Raw genomic sequence first — 27295 nt, 5'->3', positions numbered from 1 at the left:
TGGTATTTGAGCCACATTTTTACGTAAAAATATATTTTAGAATCGTAAATTGATGAGAAATATGTGGTTGAAAAATAAAGAAAAGATCTTGATTTATGTGTAATATTATTTTAATAAAGAATGTATGTCTGAAAAGAAGTGAGTAAAAAATATATTTTGAAAAAAAATAGTACCTAATGGGGCTTAAATATTGATTTTCTAAAGTAGAGAATCTTTTTATTTAAAGAGTTTTTGAAAATGCTTTCAAAAGCGCAATACTTGCACGGCATCCTGAGCCGTGGAATCAGAATGTATACACCCGTGTGTAGGCTAACAAAACCCAAGCAAGTAATTTTTGCCATATGGTATTATAAATTGCGATTTTCACTAGCAGCGATTATTCTGTCTCCTCATTTTCTCATTCTCTCTCTATATAAGTATATCCTCTCTCTAAAAGAGCTCCTATTTTCGTCATATCATCCGAGACGATAGAAACTCAGATTTTGCAGATTTTTCGTTCAATTCAAACAGAAAACCTAGATTTTCGCACCTTAATCAAACCCCTAATCCATTTCTCAGTCCCCTCGAGTCCAATTCCTTCGTATCTCGCCAGATCTGATCGCCGTTCAAAAAAATTTCCCCTAAATTTTTAAAAATTGAATCGATCCTTTTCTTTTGCATTTTTGTGTAACGGAATTGAATTCAATTAAGTTAAGTTATATCCGTCGTGTAATTTTGACTAACTGGGTGAGATTTTGTTAGAATTATTGTGTGCATGGTGGGCATGGGAAGGATTTATAAGGAGACCGCCAAACCCTCGTCGTCGACGGCATCTCCGTCGGCTCCCGCAGTGACGACGTCGACGTCTATAACGGAGACGGTGAATGGGTCTCACGATTTCAAGATTACGGGTTATTCATTGTCCAAAGGAATTGGGATCGGGAAGTATATAGCGTCGGACACTTTTATGGTCGGTGGGTACTCGTGGGCGATCTATTTTTATCCTGACGGGAAGAGTGTGGAGGACAACGCAACGTATGTCTCGCTTTTTATTGCCCTAGCGAGTGAGGGCACGGACGTGAGGGCTCTTTTCGAGTTAACGCTTATGGATCAAAGTGGGGGTGAGAGGCATAAGGTGCATAGCCATTTTGGTAGGGCGCTGGAGAGTGGGCCGTATACTCTTAAATACAGAGGCAGCATGTGGTGAGTTGTCAATTATTCTGTCGCCTCTTGCCTTGAATTTGCACCTGGATTTAGTCTTTTTATTGATGTATGTAATATTTGTATCTGATACTTCGGTTAAAGTAGTTGTTTAACTTGTGCCTAATCTCTTCAACTTCAGCTAATTTTGTGTACATTTTCGATTTTTCTTTAATTTTGATACAAATAGATAAACGACAATGTTTTATAACTTATATACTATACAAATTCTGGAATAGTTTATTAAAGGAAATGAATTGACTGGATGGTCAATATTGGAATGTGCTGTCACTGATTACCATTTTTTCCTCTTAACTATTTTTTGGTGGTTAAGACGTTCTGCTAATGAATTTGATATATATTGTCTTGGAGTCCATCTTGAATAGCTTTGTTTGGTTCACGGTATCTTTCCGCAAGATTGGTTAAGAACTAATATCCTTTTTCTTTCTTTTATTCCGGATCCCTTGAATTCATTAGATACTTATTACTATCTCAAAAAAGAAAATCTTTCATTCTTTTTTGTCTTAAACGTCTTATAACGTATTTTCACTACCTAAGTTGTAGAGACATACACAAAATAGGAATGTCTTTTCGAGATTGGTTAATTATTAAGTAGCCAGACATCCAGTTTCTACATGGAATGCACGCATATCACTGATGTTGGTAGGGGATTAAGGTAAAGGAAAGGAAAACGATAAAAAATTCTGAATAGGTTTATTTTTAAATGCTGTTCATGTTACTTCAGAAACAATGTAAAACAGTTGGTACCCAAATTGTGATTTGATGTGTTGCAGATATGTTCCATATTTCCTTGAAGATGATACATGACTGAGTTTGTAGACTACCCTTTTATGGACATGACAAAAGATGAGTAGCTATTGTGTAAACGATATACATGTTATTTTACTTTGCTTTGGTTATTTACATATTTTCTCTCTTGAGCAATGTTTCTGTGTGAGTTATGGGCTTAATGGTAGAGTTTGTGTCGGATTCTAGTTTTTGTGTAAATTTTCTTTGAACTTATTTTTCTGGAGTTATGCTCTTCGTATTCACGTCCTTAAGCGTGCAATATCAGTGAACTTTTAAGGCGAAAGTATTGGCACAATGTACATGCTGTAATTTCCGATACTGCAGGGGATATAAGCGGTTTTTCAAAAGATCTACTTTGGAAGGATCGCACTACCTGAAGGATGATTGCCTTCAAGTACATTGCTGTGTTGGTGTTGTTAGGTCTAACACAGAGGGACCTAAGATCTACGCTATACCAATACCACCATCTGACATTGGTCAGCATTTCGGGCAGCTGCTGGAGAGTGGAAAAGGAACTGATGTAAATTTTGAAGTTGATGGAGAAATTTTTTCGGCTCACAAATTGGTACTTGCTGCTCGTTCACCAGTATTTAGAGCTCAATTATATGGTCCCATGAAGGATCAAAATACGCAGTGTATAAAAATAGAAGATATGGAGGCACCTGTTTTTAAGGTCTTCTGCAACTCCTCCCTCTCTCTGTAATAACAGTTGCTAAGTTATATTTATACTATTTGCTGGAAATTTATTTATTTATTTATTTATTTTTTTTTTTGTATCTTTGTTATATTATACTGTGGCTCATGATATTTACTTTATTAAGTATTCAGCCTTTGGGTGAACTGATGTTTTCTGTGCTTGTATCATTTATGCAGTCTGTCTTTTGCCTAGGCTAATATGTATTTGAGGGTAACCAAATCTGGTAAACATTGTTCAAAGAAATATATGGCTAAATAATAGTAGTATTGTGCTTGAGAATGACTAGAAAAGTTTAGTGATGTTAGGATATAGCAATCTGCATAGTGTTCAAAGGTCCCTAGCTGTATGTCTTGCTATATCGAACCAAAACAGATTAATAAAAGAAAAGAAGGTTATCCTGGCAGAGGTATTTGATCTGTTGTGTTGCAATAAACCAATTAACTGAGGATACGATATTTTTCTATTGAAAAAGTGGAGAAAGCAACTCATCTTCTGTAGCAATGTAAAATGGCAGGCTAGGTGGATTTTTATCTGGCTTGACAGCTTGTACTTGGATGGGGACCCTGGTTTTAGGTGTATACCATTAGATTTGGGCAGCTTAGTGTATGTTTCATAGCAAAGCTTTTAAGTGCTTATAAATTGATTAAACATCATTTTAAACAACTACTTTTGTCTACTATTTAAGCTTACATTCCTCGGAACACACTGCGTATAAGAACTCAAATTTTTTGCCAAACAAGCACAAAGATGATGTTATTTTACCGATTTGAGGCTCTTCTTCATATTTGAAGATTAGTTGATTTTTTGGGTCTGGTTTCTGTCGGCAGTTTGGGTTTATTTGACTAAGCTACTGAAAATTCTCCATTGGGCATCGGTAAATAATTCAAGAAATTTCTTAACACCTATAACAGTTGCACCAATTCTTGCTAAAATTTGGTATCATAATGGGTAATGACTGGTAAAATGAAACTTTAAGCTTCGAAGCTTGAAAACTGTTCGGTAATTTTTGTGTTTCAAGTGAGTTAAACATGCACACACAGCATTGTTGTGTATCTGCTGGTGTTACATTGCCATCAATAATGTGCCTAGTTTATGCAAGGTTACGGATGTCATGAATTGCCTATTTAAACAAGTGATACTTCCTGCTATTTATCAACTTATAACAATACTTGAAATGTCAGTTTGGAAGGTGTCTTATTTGATTCAATCTGTTTAAAACTGTTTGTTGATGAAGAAATTTTCCATCTAGTTGACACTTATTTTTTGATTAATTACTCTTGTTACATGTTTCTTGTAGGCCTTACTTCATTTTATATACTGGGATGTGCTACCTGACATGGAAGAACTTACTGGGATGAACTCGAAATGGGCTTCAACATTGATGGCTCAGCATCTACTTGCAGCTGCTGATCGGTATGGTTTAGATAGGCTCCGGTTGCTTTGTGAGGCTAATCTCTGTGAGGATGTTGCTATAAATACTGTTGCAAATACGCTGGCATTGGCAGAGCAGCATCATTGTTTCCAGCTGAAATCTGTGTGTCTCAAATTTGTTGCATTGCCTGAAAATCTTAGAGGTAAATCTTGTCTACTTTAGTTTTCAACCTTGTTATACACAATGGCATTTACATGCTTTACCAATTAACTGGAGTCTAGTGAGGAATACTTTGGATGAGTCAGAGTTCCATCCACTTAATTAGTTTATGTTTCCTTTAAAATCTTATTTTATTATCTTTTTTTTCAGATATTTAAGAAAGAAATTTTACACACCAAGAACTATGGGCATAGCCATATTGCGATTGGCACTTGATACCGCCATCTGACCTCCAGTTATATTAAAATCACAATCTCGATCTTAAGATTGTAGGAACCCTATTGCTTTTCTACCTTTTCTATCACCTCATGGAAAGCGATAATGACATTCATTTGTTCGTGCTATTTTTGAACCCTTTTGCTTTTCTACCATTTCTTTTGATCACTTTTAAAAATAGCTTATTTCATTTTCCTTTTTAATTTGTGTGTACTGCTTTTTCCTATTAAAATATACAGAAATACTGCCAAACCTTCACTAACACAAACAATTCATTCTGGATTAGTCTCATGAAACTAAGGCACTTGAGTACAAATCTTTTGTTTTTGGAAATGTCCATTTGATCTGATACACACGATAAGTTAACCATTTGGTCTTTTTTTCTCTTATTTTAAATTAGCTTTTGGTGCCTTTGCTATATAGGAAGCCCATGCTGCTACGTATTAATAAATTTTTTCAAAGCTCTGGTTGTTGACAAACAATTTGCATTTTTGTTTATCGAGAGAGAGAGAGAGAGTGAGCGAGCTTTATTGTATTTAGTCTTAAGTTTGTAAAGGCTTGATATGAATTGTTACCGACAAATCGACACTTTTTTTTTTTTTGGCAGCTGTTATGCAGACCGATGGGTTTGAGTATTTGAAAGAAAGCTGTCCTCGCGTCCTCACTGAATTGTTGGAGTACGTTGCCAGGATCACTGAACACTCCATTGCCATTGGCAAGCATGGGAATGAAGGTATGATGGATGGAAGTGATGTGAATGGTCGACGCGTGAAGCAGAGACTATAGGAGTTGCTACTGACTTGTACTAAGGAAGAAAGAGAATAGCTTAGATCTTCTTTAGGGTTATTAGTGAAACATTTTTCGAGCTGCAGCTTCCAGCATGATACTGATGTAAATTTAATGGTTCAGTCACGTGTACTTTGGTTTTTTTGTAATATTAAAGACTAATTGAGAGAGTCGATTTGCTCCTGTTGTGAATTGTACTTTGTGTATGGCTCTGTTCCAAGGGAACAAATTTATAAATATAAAGCTCTCGCTCTCTCGCTCTTGTTCGAAAAATGACTGTATGAACCAACCAGGCTGGATTCTAATTGAACCGAATTTCGTTGAATAGTCATATTCCGAAAAGGTTGTGATTGATTGGAGGTGTAAAATGGAATGTGGTGTGGTTCAAGGGTCTACGATTTTTGTTATGTACTTAGTGGACCTTGCTTGTAAGTATCACATTTGAACGGTCACCTTATATATTATCATGTTGTTTAGTACGAAAGCAGGTGCTTAAGTAATTCTTTGTTTTGTCATAAAAATTTACAAAATACTTTGTTTAAGTATGTACTTATATATTGTCATGTTGTTTTGTAATTATTTATATAAATGGATAGTTGTTTGAGAGGTTGCAGGCTTCTCTCGGTGAACACCAGGAAATGTGTTCCCAACCTGCTCCTCTTCTCCCTTTTGAGTTGACCTGAGGAATTCTCTCTTTCACCTTCTATTATAAACAAATTGAGATATTCGTAACCTTGTGACAGGAAATATTGCTCTTGTTTGAGCCACATTATTTTTCTTAGAATGTATTTTTGAATAGTGTATTGATGGGAAATATGTGGTTAAAAAATAAAGAAAAATTTTGAATTTGCGAAATATGTGATTGAAATGATATCAAATCACTGTTTAAAAAAAAATTTTTTTTTTTTAAATGTTGTTCAAACATGGCCATTATTGTTATTGTCAGAAATGGCCTTTATAGGTTACGTGCATACCAACTTCAAGTTTTTTATTTTACTATTAGTGAGAAAAACGTGCGTTGCATGTTAGTTGGTAAATGTTAAATATAAGTGTGTGGTGATTGTTGAACGAACATATACAACAGTTCTAAAAAAGCGGCCAATCTACCAACAGTTAATTTCTTCCACAATCAATTTCTTCCAAACTTGTTATAGAAATATTATGAATACAATTAAATAGGCAAAGATTTAATCTTGTGGTTATATAAAAAGGGGCTCGCAAATATAAATTCTCAATGGAAATTATATAAAAAGGCTCTCAATTTTTCGCTATATAAACATACCAATTTACACTTATGCCTTGAGAGATACAAAAATTTAATTACCATTTACACTACGTTTATTTTTATAACATCAATAATTACGAAATCCAAACTGCTCTAGCGACATTTTGATCTTTAGAAAATCTCAGCTACTCATCTTCCCCGACTTTGCCACACCCACCCTCGTTGTAGAAATTAAGGCTCACCAATTTACAGAAACACAAGTCAAGCTTATTGCACCGGTTCATGGACAGCAGGTTTGAACTCATCAAGATCCGACACAACTTTACCTTGAATCAGCCTCTTATCATTGGCCTCATGAACTTCTTGAACTTGTGTAATTGGAAATGTTCTCTCCACTGGGATCATTAGCTTTCCAGCATTGGCTAGAAGGCCAATCTCATCTAAGCCTTCAGCATCAGCCCTCACGTAAGTCCAATATTCTGTATCATGTCATAAGTAGGCATTAATAAGATAATGATGAAGCTATCACTAATCTCAAGCGTACTGTAAGAACATAAGAAAACATGCAATTGATTGCTAGTCCGTATCTATTTATCAAGGATGTAGCCTCCCCCTGCAGCAAACACGACAAAAACTTTGCGGCTTTCCCTTATCGAAGTTCAAAATATTAACAGGCTCTTTTTCCTTCTCATGAGAAGATTCTTATCCAGCAGTGTTTTATCTTCAGTTAAATAACTTCACGGAACAGCTTGGCGTACAGTCTGTATTTGGTTCGTCTTCATTGCAGGTGGAATATACATGAAGGAAGTTGATCGTATTCCTAGGCCTGGTGGCTGCTGGATGCTTCAAACTTTAAAGCATGGCAATGCCCCAAGGAGTGAAGAGACTGCTAAGCTTCTGTAACAACCCAAATTTTTTTATTTTATTTTATTATTATTATTATTTTTATTATTATTTTAGTCGCTACCAACTTTATTATAAAAGAATCAAATTTATTGGAAACCACATGATTAATAAATTTTAAATTATCATCTGGCACATTCTAGAAATCTAATCTGCTAGGAGTAAATGAGTATATTTCGACGTGTTCATGGCCAACTAAACATTTTAACTAAAGAATTTTAGCTAACAGGTGACAAAAGACAAAGATACTTTTAAAAACTTATTTTCATTGAGAAAATCCAAACACGTTACATCACATGGCTATGAGAGTTACATTTACTACTTTGAAATGAATTTGTCAGTAAAGAAATTGTTGGATATTGGTTAAATAAATTGAGAATTGAAAATCGATTAAAGTTCGTATCGAATTCGGCCAAATACTCAAAAGCTCGACTCAATCAGTTTAGGCAAAATTGTTTGCCACTTCGCCGTTTCGGGGCGCACAAACGGGGATCGACCTGCCCGGTCAGGTCGCGAGGGTCGAGGGGGCAGCGCCCCTCGTGGGGGGTCGGGGGCAACGCCCCCGAAAGAGAATTTTGATTTCTCTGCATGTATTGAAGGGTATATTTGGCATTTCGAAAACCAATATCGGATGAATGAGAAATTACGAAAAAGACCTCAACCATTAATGAATAGACACCTTTTCATAAAGGTGCATTATTTGGAAAGGGTGCATGGTTTGGCCTCAACCATTTCGTCCACACTCCTTCATGGTCTATAAATAGGATCCTTTGGGTGTTCTATTCCTCACAGTTTGATATGCAAAAACGTCTCTCATCCTCTCTTCTATCCAAAATCAAAATCATTTCATTTATTTTGATTTTCTTTCATTTCATCTGTGGAGTACATAAGCCTACATTTGGTTCGTTGTACTTGTGTTTTGGAGTGCTACAAACACAAGTGTAGCCGTTGTATCTTGGGAGTCAATTGCCGAAATCCGTAGGCACCGTTGCGGGGCAAATTCGACTTAAGGACAAAGAGTCCAACTCTTGCCTTGGCTTTGTCACCATCATTATTCTTATTTCGGCGTCACTATTCACAAAATTCTTCCAATAGAAATATTCAATTATTATTAAACAGTGACATTGGTGTAAGAAATAATATTTAATTCGAACAGTATATAAAATGAAATGACATTTGTCCGTATTTAACATCTTTTATACTAGCATGATTAGTGAATATGGGTTATGAATATTTTTATCAAAAATCCAATTCAAAGTACAAATGAATAATACAACTTCACTGCATAAAGTTAACTGTGGTAGGCAGACAATTGAAAATTTGGTGTGACAGGTACAGAATCATTGTTTTGACCATGCATCTTATAAATCTTGAAAAGGCTGTAGATGCCTTAGAAAAATGCAAAAGTCTTTGACGTGAACTTGACAGTTAATCAATTTTCTTTTAACCATTAAAATCGATAAAAGCAGTAACATATAGTTCGAGCTCTATTTAAAATGAATTAAACAAAAAAAAAATATCCATGTAGCAAATAAACATAATTGATAACTTAATCTTTAAAATAGGATGTCTATGGCAATGAACTAAAATTACTTGTTAAAATTATAAATTCTCGTCCAGCAAATGAGGCACAACCACGCATCGAATCACCACGCTCCAACAGGACCTGATCTAACCTGTGAGGTGTAGGAAAAGGGTGAGTACATGGGAATACTCAGTAGGATATTACATTAATGGTGCGATCCCGAAAAATAATTTTAACACAAGTGTCAGAATACCATACCGTCGCATAACTTTAAATCCGGTAAGAGCTCACATCATATCATATCATATCATTTCATTTCATTGTACCGGAATGGCCATATCATTCATATCATAGCATTAATATCATAACTTTAACTTTCATAAATATGAAATTCGTCCACATGTAGCCAAAATAATTAAACGAGAAATTAAAAAAAAATACTGCACCTCATATCCTACCTTGTTAAACTGCTTAAATTTTGGAAGTCAAAACAAGGTTCACGCTCCAATAATTTCTTGGAATAAGAAAACCCAAAATCACGTTGCAACTATCTTTTCTTTTCTTTCTGCCTTATCGTGCAATAATATTACAGTGAAGTGAATGAAAGCTATTGTTTTCATATGACATAATAAAAATATCTATATAAAAAAAAATGAGGAAACGTGTGGGAGTGGGGAAAGAGATATGGATCAAAATAGTTGAAACAGAAACTTGACCCAAATCTTGCCAACGGCCCACAATTTAAAAAAATAATTTATATCTTACACGTGACAGTGCACCATATATATACAAGGGAATTTGTTTTAACCATTAGGAACGTGGCTTCCCATAATTCTCTCTCTCTCTCTACTTTATTTCATTTAATAAACAAATCAATTATCACTTACCTACCACCTACTTAGAATCCTGTTACTTCACGTGAGACCTCCCAATGCAAAACACACTTAATAAAATATTATTATTAATAATAAAACAATAAAATATCTCAACAACTTTCATCTCTCTCTCCACTTAAATTCTTCCAAACAAAAGTAATAAAGATAATATTTTAATGTTATATCTTCCGGCTTCGATAACTTGGGCTCGACTAACCCAAATTAATTTTTTCTCGAGTCTAAAATGCGTTTTTAATTATTTTCTATCCAACGAGCCCAATATCCGTATACTTATCATCGTCCCGTCAATATTTATATTTTAATCTAAATATTATTAAAGTTTACTTTATATACACTTTAGTCCTTAAATTTTCAAAACATTAAAAATATAGCATAAATAAAATTAAATTATATTCTATAAAATTTCGGGATATTATAGCTTCTCTGTTGGGACAAGAAATCTGAGAAAGGTGAAATTGCTATATGGCAGAAGAAAATGGACGCCAATTTATGTCATGCGGTCATGCCACGCAAGAAAATTTAGGAGCTACATTTTTTGAATCTAATGATCCCGAATTCCCGATGATGCCTGGTAAGTGTCAGTGTTGTTAAGTGAAGAAACCATAAAACGTGAAATTCATGGATCCCACGATAGATGCATTGCAGCAAACGCACATTTTCTGGTGCCTTAAGTTGCAAAACTAAATCATTTTTGTACGACATTTGGGTTTGGTTGGGTACAAGATGATGGAACTATGCATTACTCCATACAGCAATGCTAACAGGGTTGAAAGCTCTTGTGGAGATTTCAAGCCTTTCCCTGAGAGACTTTATGCTATGCTCCCAAGAATTGCCAGTGTAAGGACCCAAATTTTTACCTTTGGAATCATTATACATATACTGTAAGATGATACTTTTCCTAAACAATGAAAAACATAATTTTTTTTTTTAACATGAAATGATTAAAATAAAAAATAAATTAAACTAAACATCATTAAAATCTTTAACTTAAACTTAAATCACTCTTCATTTCATGCACTCAAGCACAATCCACCTTCGATCGTCTCAAACCCGCCCTTTCTAGTTACCTATAAAGTTTTTAACATAAACATGTGAACCATAAATCTCAGTAAATGAATAATAACGAATTTGCATCTTATATTTAATTACGAAAAATCATAATATACATATGGAGACACGGGAATTAAAATCCGAACTTCGTGGCTATAATTCACATGAGTAGTGCTACTAAACTCCGATCCTTTGAACTTACACACATATGACCTTTATCATAATCATAACTTGAATTTCGGACATCATATTAATAATATAAATTTTCGTAATTTAAATAATGAAAGAACAATTCGTACTACTACACTTACCTTTCACTTGACAATTCAAAATGATAGAAGAAGTGATTGTTGGAGGAAGATCATTGAGCCGCGTGTTGGGTTGTGTGATTGTGTAAGTATATGACCAAATTTAATATGAAAAAGACGAGAAAAGATAAAATTCTTGAGACAAAGTGATAGAGATAGAGAGGAATAATGTAAATAATTGGTAAGGTATAGTCCAATGTTGAGTTTAACTCCTATTTATAATGTAAGTTCTTGGACAATTTATAGAAAATTGAAAGAAAATGGCTAGATATTAGGTATGATCAAAATATAATTGATGCATTGTCTTGAAAGTTGTCAACTCAATTCCTTTAATCATGTGATCAAATCAATTGACTTGGCTTGAAACTTACTGTAGATAATGCATGTGGTCAAATCAATTACCTTAGTTTATGTGGTTAAAGTAATTACTTTGCTTAAAATATGGTAAATAATACATGTGGTCAAATAAATAATTTTTAATCATGGCTAATTGATATATTTACATATATTTTACATATAATTTCATTGAACTTCCAAATTAACTCTTCACTTAAGCCCTCAAACTATTGACTAGTAGTTAATAAGATCATTAAACTTTAATAATAGAGCACTTGAGTCCTATTTTTTAATCTAATGACTAGTAATAAAAAATTTGGGATATTACAACCTACCTCCTTTAAATTAAATTTCATCCCCGATATTTACCTTGGAACTCCTCGAAGAGTTGTGGATACTTGGCTCACATATCAACTTCTTGCTCCCAAGTAGCTTCTTCTATTGAGTGATGTTGCCATAACACTTTAACCAATGGGTATCTCTTTGTTGTGTAGCTTCTGTACTTTTTGAGTTATGATGCATATTGGTGCTTCTTCGTAACTTAGGTTCAGTTGAATATCTAACGGTTGATGTCTCACCACATGAGTTGGGTCAGGGACTTACTTTCTGAGCATTGATACATGAATGAGATTGTGTACAGTTGAAAACTCTGGTAGTAAGGCTAACTAACTGGTATGCATCATTTCCAACCGGCTTTAAAATTTCGAAAGGACCAATGTATCTTGGACTGAGCTTACCCCTTTTACCAAATCCTAGCACCCCCTTCATGGGGTGTAACCTTTAAAAGTACTTTATCTTCTATCGCAAATTTCAAGTCATTTCTCCTTTTATCTGCATAATTTTTCTGTCTATCTTGATCCTTCTTCGTGCTAACTCTGATCTTTTCGATTGCTTGTACTGTCTGCTCCACAATTTCTGGGCCCAAGATCTTACGTTCGCCAATCTCATCCCAATGAATAGACAATCTACATTTCCTCCCATATAAAACCTTAGAGGATGCCATGCCAATAGAGGCATGATAGCTATTATTGTATGTAAACTCAATTAAATGTAGATGCTTTTCCTAATGTCCACCAAACTCTAGGACACACGATCACAATATATCTTCTAATGTTTGAATTGTCTATCAGTTTGAGGGTGGAAAGCTGTACTAAAGTTCAATTTAGACTAGTGCTCTAATACTACTAGTAGTGGTATTACAGCACCAATCTAAATGACATTATGAAAATAATCGATAGATTTAATTAAATAAACCATGTGAAAGAGCATTTAAGTGAATCTATCATTTAATGTTATGCAATTGTCATCTAAACTAGTGCTGCCACGAGCAATGTTAAATAGAATTACTTTCTTATATTTTCTAACCTGACGCGTGGTTATGAATATCTTAAATAGAATAATGTTATTTAACATCAGTGGTGCTAGAGTACCAATTTAAGTGGCTATATTTAATATGCTCAATTACACAAGTCATATGACTTTGCGTTTAAATGAATTTATAATTTAATGACATATAATTGCCACCTAAAATGGTGTTTAACACTTGTGAATCTGTGATGATGAATAGCGTTGCTCTCTCAAATATTGTTTACTGGGAAATTTGGAGTAAATGGTCGCTAACATTTTTCTTCAGTGCGTAAATGGTCTTTAACATTTGTTTCCTGACATTAACATCCCTAAGCGATATGTTTGGTGGCTAGTTGGTCCTTTTTATGAAGACTATTATGCCCTTAATTTTGATTAAGAAAAATTGCGGTTAGGTCCCTAGCGTTTGGAAAACGTGTAAATGGATCTCGTACCTTTACATTTTTTCATTTTTTTTTTTTTTAAATGAAAAGTTAAACTTCCCTACCGAGTTATTTTTTCTGTTGTTTAGTAAGATTTTATTGACCAAATTGATAATATACGTAAATTGTTTTGTACATTTTACACATTATAATGAAATAACTTAAATTAAAGCTCATAATTAATAGAAGAAATCATTGCTTTTACTATTAAACAATTACACAACTAAAATATTTAAAATTCTAACTTATGGTTACGACAATAAAAGAAACAAAACCTTGTGTCATTGATTTTATCTTTAATAATTTTATTTAATTGAGTATAAATATTCTAAGTACTTGAAAATAGAAGATCTATTTACAAATTTCTCTTCAACAATATTACCAACGCCCCTAAATCCCCCAGTCACCAATTATTGCCTTGTTCGGTTTGTTTCTCCTTTTCTCATTCTTTAATCTTTTATCGAAAAGTATATATCCCTCAAAATATATTTCACGGGATAATATATGACATCTCACGAACATATCCCTTTTTAATCACACAGTTCATCGTCGAATATAAGATGCCACAAACTTATAACCTCATAGACACAAGAATACAAACGTTCACCTAAATTGGACAATTTATATAGAACAGAGATACTTGTCCGCGGTTTTCCGTTATTAAAAAAAAAAGAAAAGAAAAAAAAAGGGATGAAGTTCACGTGAACTCATTAACGGTTTGAGTGCTCTATCAATTTTCCTGAACAATAATTCTAGAAACCCTAGCCCTACCCCAAATCCGTCTAGCATTATTTCAACGTTTCAATAATCTTCTAGTTCTTTGTCTACGAATAATTTCAGCTCAGAACACCATGGAATCCAGTGAAAATTCTGCGAAACCCGCAATAACAACAACAACAGCAAGGCAACTTTTCCATTTCTCTCAAGTGAATTTATGAGAACCCTTTGTTATGTTGCGGGGAAAATCATTCTTATTACTTAGAAATTCGTTTTTCTTACGAACTTAAAACAGTTAGAACTAAGAATATAACGATTTTTAAGTTCGAACTAAGAATATAAAGATACCCCGTGTTAGTGATTCGTTTTATTTGTGGGCAATGCATTTGTTCTTTGTTAATGTTTTTGGATTACTTGGCTGGTTTTATTTGTCGTTGTTACTGTTTTGCGAGGTGTTCATTATAATTAATACAATCAGATTGTTGATTTTCATTTGCTCGTGTTTGCAATACTTGGTATTCTTTTAACTTGCCATTATAGAAGTAGCTGAAGATCAAATTAGTTTTTGACTTCGACAAAATCGAACTGATTCTAGCTGTCCAAAGTGGATACAATGGACACGTGGACTAGATCAAACTAACTCCGATTATTCTAACTGACTAACTGAAGTTCCCGCTCGCATATTCCAGCTGCATCTCTTGCACATGTGTCGTCTGTTACTCCCCCTCAAGATGGAAGGCGAGGGTTGACAACCCCCATCTTGGATAGTCGAGGAAACAACAAGGTAGCTGGTAACGCCTTCGTAAAAATGTCAGCCAATTGGTGAGAAGATCGAACTGGTAAGAGCTTGATAGAACCATCACAAACTCTGTCTCGAACAAAATGACAATCTATCTCTATATGCTTAGTTCGTTCGTGGAAAATTGGATTAGAAGCAATATGAATTGCCGCTTGATTATCACAAAAAATTAAGACAGGATCCTTTTGTATGATCTGAAAATCAAGAAGTAGTTGTTGAAGCCAAATCAACTCACTGGCGGTTGAGGCTAATGCACGGTACTCAGCTTCTGCTGAAGATCTGGATATGGTGGACTGCTTCTTAGCTTTCCAAGAAATCAAAGAGTCTCCAAGAAAAACACAAAAGCCGGTGACTGATTTTCGTGTATCAAGACAGGAGCCCCAATCTCTGTCTGTAAAGGCTCTCAACTGATGTGAAGAATGTGTAGAAAACATGAGTCCTTGCCTTGGAGTAGCCTTGATATACCGCAAAAGATGGTGAGCTGCATCCAAATGAGGCTGTGTGGGCTGTGAAACAAATTGGCTCAACTTGTCGACTGCAAAAGAAATATCTGGTCTTGAAATGGTTAGGTAAAGGAGACGGCCAATCAACCTCCGATACATGGAAGGATCAGTAATCAGATCACCCTCAAAAGAACTAAGCTTGAGTTTAGGATCCATAGGTAGAGTGGCTGGTTAGCTAGCCAAGAATCCAGTGTCTTCTAACAATTGCAGAGTATATTGTCGTTGTGACAAAAAAAGCTGGGATCTGGCTATTTCTAGCTCAAGAAAATACTTCAAATTGCCAAGGTCCTTTAGCTTAAAATGAGTGTGCAAAAAGACTTTTAAACAATCAATTTCATGCTGGTTGCAACCTGTAATGAGAATGTCGTCCACATATACTAGAAGGGCAATGAAGTTGTTACCAGAACCTTTGGTAAATAGTGAGTAGTCGGACTTTGATTGTTTAAAACCATGAGTAATGAGGGCATCGAAGAATTTAGAGAACCATTGCCGAGGATGCCTGCTTAAGACCATAAATTGATTTGTGAAGTCGACAAACCAAATTCTCCCCCTGAATGCGAGAATCAGCATATGCTCTATATCCCAGTGGTAACTCCATATATATTTCTTCGAAGAGATCCCCGTTAAGAAACGCATTATTGACATCAAGCTGTGTGATATGCCAATTCTTGGCAGCTGCTATGGCGAGGAAAACTTTTACAGTAACTAGCTTTGCGACTGGGGAGAAAGTCTCAGTGAAATCTAAACTCTCTTGCTAGGTATAGCCTTTGGCGACCAAGCGCGCTTTGTATCTGTCCACACTACTATCTGACTTATACTTGATCTTGTAAACCTATCTGCAGCCAGTTGAACAATAGACCAGGTATTGTTTGTTTCCATAGCATCTAATTCGGCTACGATGGCATCCTTCCAATGATCATGTTTAATAGCCTGATAATAGAATTCAGGTTCAAAATTTGATGAAATAGTTAGAAGAAATTGACGATGAGATGGTGCAAAAGTTTTATAAGAGAGCTATTTAGATAAAGGATATGGTGATGATTCATAAGGCTGTGGAGTATTGATGAGAAGATTACAATGAAAATCTCGAAGATAGGAGGGCGGTCTGATAAACCTGACTGACTTTCTGGGAATATCATTTATGGAAGGAGTGTTGATAGGAGGAGAATTGGGCTGCAATTCATGTATATTGTTGGTACTTACAATGTGTTCATCAGAAAAAATATTGGGCTGTGGTGTGGACAAGGGTAACTTAGGAACAAAAATAGGAATGGCAAGATCAGGAAAGGGATCGATGACATCAGATTGGTAGGGAATAGATTGAAAAGGGAAAATATGTTCATGGAAAATCACATCTCTAGAAATGAAAAAGGTTTTAGAGACAATGTCATATACTTTATACCCGTTTATTCCCGGAGGATATCCCATGAAAACACAGGTTCTAGCTCTAGGATGAAACTTCGTTCGACTAGAAGGTAAAGTAGACGCAAAACACAGGCTTCCAAACACTTTAAACTGACTATAATCAATCGGGGCATTGTATAGAATGGAGAAAGGACTTTTGTTTTGTAAAATGGGAGATGGAAGTTTGTTGATGATGAAGGTGGCAGTCAGTATACATTCACTCCAGAATTTGATGGGGATTTGTGACTGAAAGAACAAAGCTCTGGCAACATTCAGTAAATGGTGGTGTTTTCTTTCAACAACGGAGTTTTGTTCAGGCCTTTCGACACAAGTGAACTGATGAAGAACTCCTTTAGAATGAAAGAAATCAGTGAACCTTAACTCGGGTGCATTGTCAGATCGAAATTTCTTTATTGTCTTGTGAAATTGAGTTTCTACTAATTTGAAAAATCTGGGCACAATGTAACTAACATCTGATTTGTTCTTCATGAGGTAAACCCATGTAAATCGCGTACAGTCATCTACCAAGGTAAGAAAATAGCAATGTCCGGAGTGAGATGGAATATGATAAGGCCCCCATGTATCGCAATGTATTAAATCAAAAGCATTGGCAGAAAAATGATTATTTGAGACAAAAGAAAGTCTTCTTTGCGTTGCTAATGGACAAATGCTACAAGGAACGTTGCTGTAATTCTTGAACTTATCACAATTCAAATGCAAATGATCCTTTAGGAGAACTAACTTCTGGAAGGATGGGTGCCCTAATCTGTGGTGCCATGTATGAACATCCACTTTATTTGCCGAAGAAATTGAAACACAAACTTCATCAATCAAACTGTTATCTTCATTGATTTGTGCTGACTCAAATGGAGTATCACTCATCACATATAAACCTGCAACTCTTTTACCCCTGCCAATCATCCTCTTGCTGTGCATATCCTGGATAATACACATGTTAGTGAGGAATCTGACATCAATACAATGGTCCTTGGTCAATGAGCTAACCGACATTAGATTGAATTTAAAATGCGGCACATACAGTACATCTTCAAGTATCAAATTAGGACCAAATCTCAAAGTGCCAATGAATTTTACAGGGATCCTCTTATAATTTGGCAATGTAACATAGGCATTCTTTACTGGCTTCACATTCTGGAAGGCTGATAAATTGAAGCAAATATGGCTGGTTGCCCCAGAGTCTAATACCCAATGCCTAGGTGAATTGAGCCATGGATTAAGGGAGATTGAGAAACAAGTACCTGATACTTGATTAGAGTGCTCATCAATTCCGGTGTCCACCTTTGCAGAGACCAAATGACTGCTTAACATACTCAATAATTTCTGGTATTGATCAGGATTTAAGGATTGCATAAAGTCTCCCCCAGCACTGCTTTTTACTTGCTCTGAGTAGGGCTCAGAAATTACATGATTTGCAGCAGCTTGCCTTCACGGCACCTGATCTTTGTTTCATTTTATATCCAGGAGGATATCCATGTAACTTGTAACATTTCTCCACTGAGTGACCTTCCTGCCCACAGTAGGTGCACACTGGTTTGTCCTTTCTTTGGAACCTGGTATGTGTTTGCCCTGTATTGAGTTTCCTAGAGTCAGCCTTTGCATAAAACGCCATTGAATCTCCAGTGCCGGAGCTTCCTGCATTGGCGTTTATGCTCCTTTGATGCTCTTCCTGGGAGATTAAGGAAAACACCTTATTGATAGAAGGTATGGGGTTCATAAGTAGCAATTGTCCCCTGACCTGTGCAAAGGTATCATTTAATCCCATCAAAAAGGACACAACGTACTCCATCTGGTAATGATCTGCTATCTTCTTGTTACCGCCACAAGCACATTTTCCACAGGAACATACCGGCCGATAGTTGCTCAATTCTTTCCAAATTGTTTTCAATTTGGTAAAATAAACACTCATAGACATCTGGCCTTGAGTGAGATTCATTAGCTCAAGTTTTAACTGAAAAATTCTTGGTCCATTTCTCTGCTGGAACCTCTCCTTCAAATCAACCCATCTATCATGTGCTGACTCGGAGTAAATGACACTTGCTGAGATCTCTTTTGACACGGCATTGAGGATCCAAGCTATGACCATGTTGTTGTTGTGAATCCAACTGTTAATTTGATCATCACAAACTTTCAGGTTTGGATAACGATCCATCCACAAAACCTAGTTTATTCTTCACGGATAGAATGATCATCATTGCTCTACTCCATGAAGCATAATTGTCACCAGTGAGGGGCTGTGACGCCAACATCAGTCCCGGATTATCTGAGTGGTGAATATAGTAAGGGCTAGATACATCCTCAACAAGAGAATTGCTCACCAATGATGATGAATTTGTTTGGTTCGAAGCATTCATAATTGATGCCATTATCGAATCAGAAGAAATTGATCAATGAGGAACACAATTAAAGTTTGAAATGGCAAATGGCAGAAGCACAAAGCTCTGATACCATAACAAAACAATGAAGAGGAAGAAAAGAATCAATTGTATTCCAGATCGTAAATGTACATTACATTGCTGAGTATAAATAGACAAATGCGCAACAAAATCGAACTGGTTCTAGCTGGACAAAGTAGATACAATGGACACTTGGACTAGATCAAACTAACTCCAATGATACAATGGACACGTGGACTAGATCAAACTAACTCCAATTTTTCTAACTGACTAACTGAAGTTCCCGCTCGCATATTCCAGCTGCATCTTTTGCACGTGTTGTCTGTTAGGTTGCTAAGATACAACAACCTGAAAAGGATCTCGTGTAGGAAGGTTTAGAAGGTGAGAAATATAAGAGGTTTAACAGTGGACAGATTGAGAGATTCCATACGTTTTTATCTCCTTTTGCTTATTTTGAGAGCCGGGTGTAGTCAAACTTGTAGAGATTTTTGGAAGGCTTCTTAGAAAATGTTTTCCTTGAGTTTAAAATGCAACAATCCCTTTGATGCCTTATCATATAGGTGATACTCTAATTATATCATAAGGAATCAGAAACTTTGTCTATCCATCTCTCTCATAGACAAAATGTACTGCACTAGGTTCTTGTGAACTCTCTGTTTATGATCAATTTAAGCTTTGTGACATTATGCTGACCGGCTATCTTCATTCCACAGTAATTCGTCACTTACTGTTTACTTTATAATAGATTGGTTGGCATAAGTTGACACTGTGCATTACAAAATCAACCCATACTGACGGCTTAACTTTATCATATTCTAATATTTGAATAATCCCCCTAAATTACTGGAAGTTGTGTGTAATTTGTGATTGATTCCAGGCATAAGTGTGCAGCATGTTTCAAGCAGTATAAGAAAAAGGAGCATCTTGTTGCACATATGAAAATCTCGTATCACTCAGTTCACCAGCCTCAATGTGGTGTGTGTCAAAAGCATTGCAAATCCTTTGCATCACTAAGGGAGCACTCGACTGGTGATATACGATACTACAGTTTGGAAAATTTATATGTCAAAGGTTGACTCAGGTGCTCATACGTATAATCATTTTTTCAAACCTTTAGGTTCACTGGCTAAAGGGAATTGTTCAAAGATATCCTCTGAAAGAGGTTGCAGCCTCTGTATGAGAATTTTCGACAGTCCAGTTTCTCTCTGTGAACACCTGGAAATCTGTTGCCTACCTGCTCCTTTCCCCATTGTGAGTTGACCTGGGAAACTTTCCCTCCTTTTACCTTAAACACAAATTCATAGATTCATAAGCTTTTTTTTTTTTTCAGGAAATATTATGGTTGTTGGAAAATGGACTTTGAATGTTACAAGCATGTGAACGTCAAAAGTTTTGTTTTATTATACAGGATTTTGTGAAGATGCATTGGACTGAATCTCAAATTGATACTAATGACAGTGGGAGGATTCCTGAAGCAATCGCTATGGATTGCGAAATGGTTGGTGGAGGAAGTGATGGGTCACTGGATATATGTGCTAGGGTGTGCCTTGTTGATGAAGAGGAAAAACCGATTTTCCATACTTATGTAGTACCGCTAATTCCTGTTACCAATTTTAGGTATCTGGGTTATGCATATGATCTATTTATTCTTTAAGTTTTTAATTAGGTTAATAGGCATGCTCATCAGTTATAATTCTATGTATATTATTGTTTTAGGAACGAAGTTACTGGTATTACTGAGGAGAATATGAGAGATGCTATGCCACTCAAGGAAGTGCAAGATAAAATTTTGCAGATTCTCTACAATGGAGAGTCGATTGGAAGATTACGGTTACATGGTGGCAAAGCTAGAGTTCTTGTGGGTCATTCCCTTGGGCACGATTTAAATTGCTTGAGAATGAATTATCCTGATCATCTCCTGAGGTGAAGTCATTTTGGGGCAATTAAGGTTACAAATCCATTTTCATGAGATTACATTGCATCCAACAACCTGTTCGAAGAAATTGATTTATTGTCTTCAATGAGAATGGACTTCTTGTGTGGAGGCTCGTGGACAATATACAGAGCTCATTATATTTTGGTTTATGGTGATTTATGTTCTTTAATTCCAAATCCTACTCCCTTTCCTTTGTCCCATCTCCAAAAAAAGGGAGGAAATAAGCACCAGAAAATGGGGAGGATCGATCTTAAAAGGCTAACTTATTGGTTTATAAATTTTAATGATTTCATATTTTCTTGAATTAACTTGACTGAGTTCTCGCCAGTGGATTGTAATATGAACTTCCATTTCTACCTAGTGTATCTGCGAGCTGGTCATTGTATACTGATTGTCCTTGAATTTTAGCTTCTATAATCAAGAGTAATGAAATAAGAAAGATGTAGATGAAATTGTTTTGCTGCGTACTCCGTTGCGCTTAATTTTTCACCCTCTTTATGTGCAGGGATACAGCAAAATACCCTCCCTTAATGAAGACAAACCTCGTCAGCCACTCGCTCAAGTACCTCACCAAGACCTCTCTTGGGTAAGTTGCCATCCAGTGATTATTCTTGGGTTCCTTTTTTGCTAATTTAAGATACAATTTACCAAAGGAATAGAAGAGCTTTGGAGCTAAATGGAAGTACCAGAGACTAAGTATATAAAAACAACCTGAACGACTCTTAGGGGTGGGCGTGGACATTTACAAGGGATTTTTGGCATTCCCTCTGAATAGTCCCCGGTTTTCGTGGGCTTCCTATTAGTTGCTATTCATAAGTATCTGTCATTCCCTCTGAATAGTCCTCGATTTTTCTTTGGCTTCCTTTCAGTTACTAATCCATAATCTCCAATTTTTTTGTCATGAACTCTAGACCAAGTGAAAAATATATTGAAGTTAATAATGTTCTCTGTGTAACTGCAAGAATGGCAGCTTCAGACAAGCAATATTTTTACAGTGAACTTTTCTGAAAATTGACAGTCTGTTTCTCATGATCATTGATCTGAATTGAGATTTCAGTAAGATGGCCCAACAGTTTTGTGGTCAAATAGGAAAAATGGTTTTCATCTTTAAGTGCAATCTCCATATACTGCTAAAATAGTTTAGTAGGGTAACTATTCTAGTCGATTTGCAATTCCTTTAAATGTTTTGTTCATGAATATTGTAAGTTTGGTTGATGACATGGGCTTTGGTTTAATAGGTACGATATCCAGTCGGGGTTGCATGATCCTTACGAAGATTGTGTATCAGCAATGAGGTTGTACAAGAAAATGCGGTCACAATGTCACCCAAGAAAAGATATGGGGATGTTATTGGCTGCTCATAATGCATCTACCAACACTTTTGATTCTTGGAAGCCCAAAGAACTTGAGAATATGACACCAGATGAACTTTTCAATATCTCCAAATCAAATTACAAGTGTTGGTGTTTGGATTCAGGGCCTCTTTCGTGATTTGGAAATTCTTTAGGTAGTGTGTATATATAGTTAACGACCACCGAGATATTGTTGGAAATGAAGAGAAATAAGTTAATAAATCCATATTGGGTTTGATGGACAGTTTTAAGAAAACAGTAGTTTAAAATCTTGTCCATCCTTTATAAGAAATTGTTTTCTTGCCCACGGTGGGCGCGATAAGATTGCTTACCTGTTGATGTGGCAGGTGTGAGACTTGAAATAAGGTTTTCTTTGAGGTGGACAAAATAAAACTTTCCCTTGTAAACAAGAGAATAGGAGCGCAAGTATATACAGTCCAGTTAAATGGGTCTACTTGAATTTGTGACTAAGTCTCCATTAATGAATTAAAAGTAATAAACTAATAACATTATCTTACACTAAATGTTACTAATCTCCATCAATGCAAAAAATATACAGACACAATGGTGCATCAAATTTACAACAGGAAAATGACTCCATATCAATACGTGGAATCACTGACCGTACAAGAAAGAAAAATCTGTAAATTCCATGCGGCGGAGTACCTAAGCCAGCCAATTCCGATGACATATAGATACATTACGGTCTACTGACCGTCCAAATCATCACCACTCTCATCATCAGCAGCTTCATCTTCATCGGACGATAGTGGCACCAGCAAACATGTCCCGTGCAAGTGCCCATTCAGGCACACGAAATACTCTAATCCCTCATCGTGCGAGCCGAGTCTCCTAGCCGCACTCTTCTTGGGAACAAGCCGAGCCGCTGTCATACTCCAGACCCGAGTCCCACAATAAGGACATCGGATTTTCTCCTCAAACTCCACCCGGCGGTTTATCAAACACTCCCGGGTCCTCGACTTCTTAAATTCCCGAAATACCCCTCTATAAATACCTAAATCGTACTCTTTGCCCCTTGCTGGATGCTCACACGGGTCGCTCAAATATAGCACATCTCCTCTGCATTTCTTCGTCAAAAAGCTCTGACCCGAAGTCTTCGAAAACCGGGACTCCTTCATGAAATGACCGTGCAAGGGTTGACTCAGTCTAATACACCGAGTCGACTCACATCCGCAACAGAAAAATAGTAATTTCGCCATCGACTGCCATCCGCCGCAAATTCGGCTGTTAGGCACACCATCCATCAATGTAGCTATCATTCGAGGTGCGCGATACACGCATAGCTCCCTCCAGAGAAGTCGTTTCGAGACGGCGCGAAGTTTATGGTTAACAGACGCAGTCGCGCAAAGATCTCGAATATCCCATTTTAAAGACTCGAAGACAAGGACGAGAATACGCTCATTGAAAATCCCGGACTGGGAAGACTCAGTAGCCTGGTGAACCCTCCGTCTCTGACTCGGAGACTCGCTCATTCTTACTACGACGATGGGAGGAATTATCCTCTGCAAACGCATATATATATGCATGTAACGAACAGAGGGACACGTGGCAAAGAATTAAATAATAACTACCTAGAAATCATTAGTCCTCAGCATGTGAGACACGCGTCAAAGATTTATTCAATAAGACTATCGTTGCCACTGAAGATTGGTTGAGCGAAGAATCGAAGAGAAACGTAACCGTGCGGACTGTAGTGGAGATGATGCCACGTGGTTGATAGGAAAAAATCTCTATCATGCTAAAAATATCGGGGAGGAATACGTGGCTAATTTTGGGGAAATGAATGACTCGCAACACTAAAATATCTGGGATGTACGATTCTTTGTTGCTCCACGTATAGATTCTGGACTTTGAATTGACTGTGATTTGACATCACATCGAACGGTCGGTTTATGTTGATACAGAATGAATAAAGCAAATAATATCTGAAAAAACGATAAATAAATACTAAAAAAATAAAAATTTTGTTAGTTAGGCCTATCCCGTTGCAATGTGTTTGGTATAGATAGGCACAATCCCCTTCCCCAGTGTCAAGGTACGATTCTCTTGTCACATCAACAATGATTAATTTTTTTCTTGTTCACTGAAGACAAGAGATCTATTTTATTGATGTAAATTTTAACTCAAGTCGAAATCATTAATAATTATGTACATAATTCTATTTTTTTATAATGTTAGGATTAGATAGTAATGTTTCGACACTTTCGATAGAACTTTTGATTCTTATGGGAAAGTTTCATAAGAAGCTTTGTTACACCAATTTCCTTTATAAATTCATTTAATCGGATAAAATATTTTCAGAAAATTATTCAATTAATTCAAATGCAATTTTTTAATTTTATAAGTAACTTTTGACTTTTCAAAAATTATACAAAAACGAACTCTTCAAACTATCTCAAGATTTGACATATATATAAACAAGCCATCAAGGGCTTGCTATTTGTAAAAAATAAGAAACATTGAATTCGAAGATTGAATAGTTGACATGTGCGTTCATATAAGATAAGTTCCTCTTAAGCTCGAAAGCAGTGTTTAATATATCGATAGTGGTAGTTTTAGAGGATTTATCCGGTAAACTTGATTTTACTAACAATCTAATTTATTTTAAGCATCTTTTTTTAAAGGAAAATTCTACTTGTACATAATTATTGCACATAATGGTGTCCATAATGTGATGTGGCAATCATTCGATTGTTGATATGCAAATGTGAGATTTGAATTAAATGTTGGATCAAGTACCACGTGTAATTATGGACACCATTATGTAAACAATTATATAAATGTAGCACTTCCATTTTTTAAATAGATGTTATAGTCGAGCTTTTGTATTACTGGAACTATTGAAGAGAGTGTGGGGCTCTCTGCCTCGGGCAAAAGCCGAACGAGTTAGAGTTACTATTTTCTCACATTTGGAGCATGTTTGTGAGTAATTTTGAGAATTGATTTTTTGATCGTTAAAAGAAAAGTAGGGTCCACATGTGAGTGAAGAAGTCAAATATGATGGCTGAAATAGTGAAATAACGGTCAAAAAATCAATTTTTTTGGGAAAAAAATCACTCCCAAAGATGACCTTGAATAATTAAATTAACTTCATTGTTTGACATACTATAATTTGCTAATTTTGATTTATAAAAGCATTTATATTTGACAGTATATCCAAATTTTGATCCGCTTGTATCATTATCGACCATTATATCTTTGTCTTTTCCTTATTTTGTCATTTCCTTCTTATTTTCGTCATGATATATATTTTTATCTTATTTATCTGCAAGCTGAACAGTGAACATCACCTTTGGAATCCACATGGAAAGAGCGCAAGGTTAGTGCGTACAATTATTGGTTAGTTTTTTATCCAATGAAATCAATACAAGTGGTCCATTGTGGGGGTCTTTTATCTGGACGCGTGGCAGCCTGGCAGGTATAGAGATATCTTTTTTTGGACAACTTTGTATATTTTAAGTAAAAAAAACTAATTTAAAATTTTAAACTTGTTGTAAACAGTAAGTGTATTAGAGTTTAGAGGTAAATGACAATATACTTTTGCAGTCCTAAAAATTATTACTGTTGTATCCCTGATTTTGTCCTATAAATTAGGATTTTGGATTTTAATAAAATACACACAAGTCTATTGACTTTTCTCTGTTCACTTCTCTTTTCTTCACTTTTATAACACGTTATCAGCATATTCAACACGATAACTTAATTTTTCAAAATTTAATGAAGGTAATAATTTTTATAAGTATGAATATTTATCACGTATATCAAAATTACTTTGGTAACATGTGAAATATTTCGATTACATATGCATCATAACGAGGTTGCTTCTTCTTCTCTACTTTTCATTGGTATATACATTAATTCTAATTCACGTTTGTATGTGTATTCTGAACATATGTTAATTCACGTTGTTTATTCATACACGATCATTTTTTTCCACATATCATTCAGTATTAATTCTGTCTTTTGAATCTGTTACATATTAGTTCTATCTGTAATTTCTATATATGTGAAATTCACATGAATGTTTAGTATCTTTTATATGTTGGTAAAAGATTTAATCAATTTTATTAACTTCTATGTATGGAGATCCTTTTTTTCTTAATGTATGTTTGGTAATTAATTTTTCGATATAAATTCATGTCATGTCTATATGGTAATTAAATATTTTTAGATATTATTCTACGAAATTCAAATTAAGAATTTATCATCGTATTGTTTCAAAAATAGCACAACATTATAATTAATATTCCAAAAGACTATTAATTGTATATCTATCTATTATAAATAATTTGTTGTTGCTCCTGAAGTAGCACAACATTATTAATATTTTAGAATAATATTACTTTCTTATAAAGAGCATGATATTACAAGTTCAATATTCCAAAAAGAATATTGACTCAACGCTCCTGTAAAAACATAATTTAAATTATAGTTATTTTAAACGAATATAATGTTGATGTTCTTGAAAAAATGTAACACACGTTATATAAATATTCATGAATAATATTTCATTGTTACTCATGTAAGGTATAAATTTTATTATTTAGCTCGAAAGGTATAATAAATCGTTAATGTCAATATTCCAGAAGAATATTGTATTTATACTCATGTAGAGCATAAATTTTATATTGAAGATTATGTGTCTCGTTGTGTTTCAAAATAAAGCACATTTTATATATATAAAAATAATATTAAAAAAAAGGTTGTGTTGGTGTACCTGAAGAAACATGTTGTTATTAATATTTTTAAAAAACAAGAAAAATATTAATTGCTCTAAAAGAATATGATATTATAATTTCAATATTCCTGAAAAATATTGATCGATTATATGTAAAATCAC

At 35.2% G+C, this 27295-nt stretch overlaps 4 protein-coding genes across 4 annotated transcripts in view; 2 read left to right on the top strand and 2 right to left on the bottom strand.

Moving 5' to 3' along the window:
* The first annotated feature begins 386 nt into the window (after positions 1 to 386).
* LOC111405779 (BTB/POZ and MATH domain-containing protein 2-like) lies at positions 387 to 5535 on the top strand. The gene is made up of 4 exons (XM_023034808.1): positions 387 to 1182; positions 2314 to 2662; positions 3984 to 4260; positions 5101 to 5535. The coding sequence occupies exons 1-4, from the start codon at positions 755 to 757 to the stop codon at positions 5277 to 5279; spliced, it is 1233 nt and encodes a 410-aa protein (XP_022890576.1). The 5' UTR covers positions 387 to 754; the 3' UTR covers positions 5280 to 5535.
* Positions 5536 to 13988: 8453 nt separating this feature from the next.
* LOC111405775 (apoptosis-enhancing nuclease-like) lies at positions 13989 to 22805 on the top strand. Its single transcript, XM_023034805.1, has 7 exons — positions 13989 to 14213; positions 20024 to 20175; positions 20264 to 20397; positions 20555 to 20763; positions 20863 to 21069; positions 21588 to 21668; positions 22321 to 22805. Exons 1-7 carry the CDS (start codon positions 14161 to 14163, stop codon positions 22571 to 22573), a joined length of 1089 nt encoding a protein of 362 aa, XP_022890573.1. The 5' UTR covers positions 13989 to 14160; the 3' UTR covers positions 22574 to 22805.
* Positions 22806 to 22886: 81 nt separating this feature from the next.
* On the bottom strand, positions 22887 to 23984 carry LOC111405777 (EID1-like F-box protein 3). Its single transcript, XM_023034806.1, has one exon. The coding sequence runs from the start codon at positions 23979 to 23981 to the stop codon at positions 23142 to 23144; it is 840 nt and encodes a 279-aa protein (XP_022890574.1). The 5' UTR covers positions 23982 to 23984; the 3' UTR covers positions 22887 to 23141.
* The window catches only part of LOC111405778 (EID1-like F-box protein 3), a 10679-nt gene continuing 6270 nt past the window's right edge, over positions 22887 to 27295 (bottom strand). The window contains exon 2 of the mRNA XM_023034807.1: positions 22887 to 23129. The gene's annotated coding sequence lies outside the window, so the exon portion shown is untranslated. The remainder of the gene's footprint in view (positions 23130 to 27295) is intronic.

This window comes from Olea europaea, chromosome 12 (assembly GCF_002742605.1).
Source record: "Olea europaea var. sylvestris chromosome 12, O_europaea_v1, whole genome shotgun sequence".
In the NCBI taxonomy this organism is placed as follows: Eukaryota; Viridiplantae; Streptophyta; class Magnoliopsida; order Lamiales; family Oleaceae; genus Olea; species Olea europaea.
The sequence above is the reverse complement of the archived record's forward strand: the minus strand, read 5'-3'. Positions and strand labels throughout refer to the sequence as shown.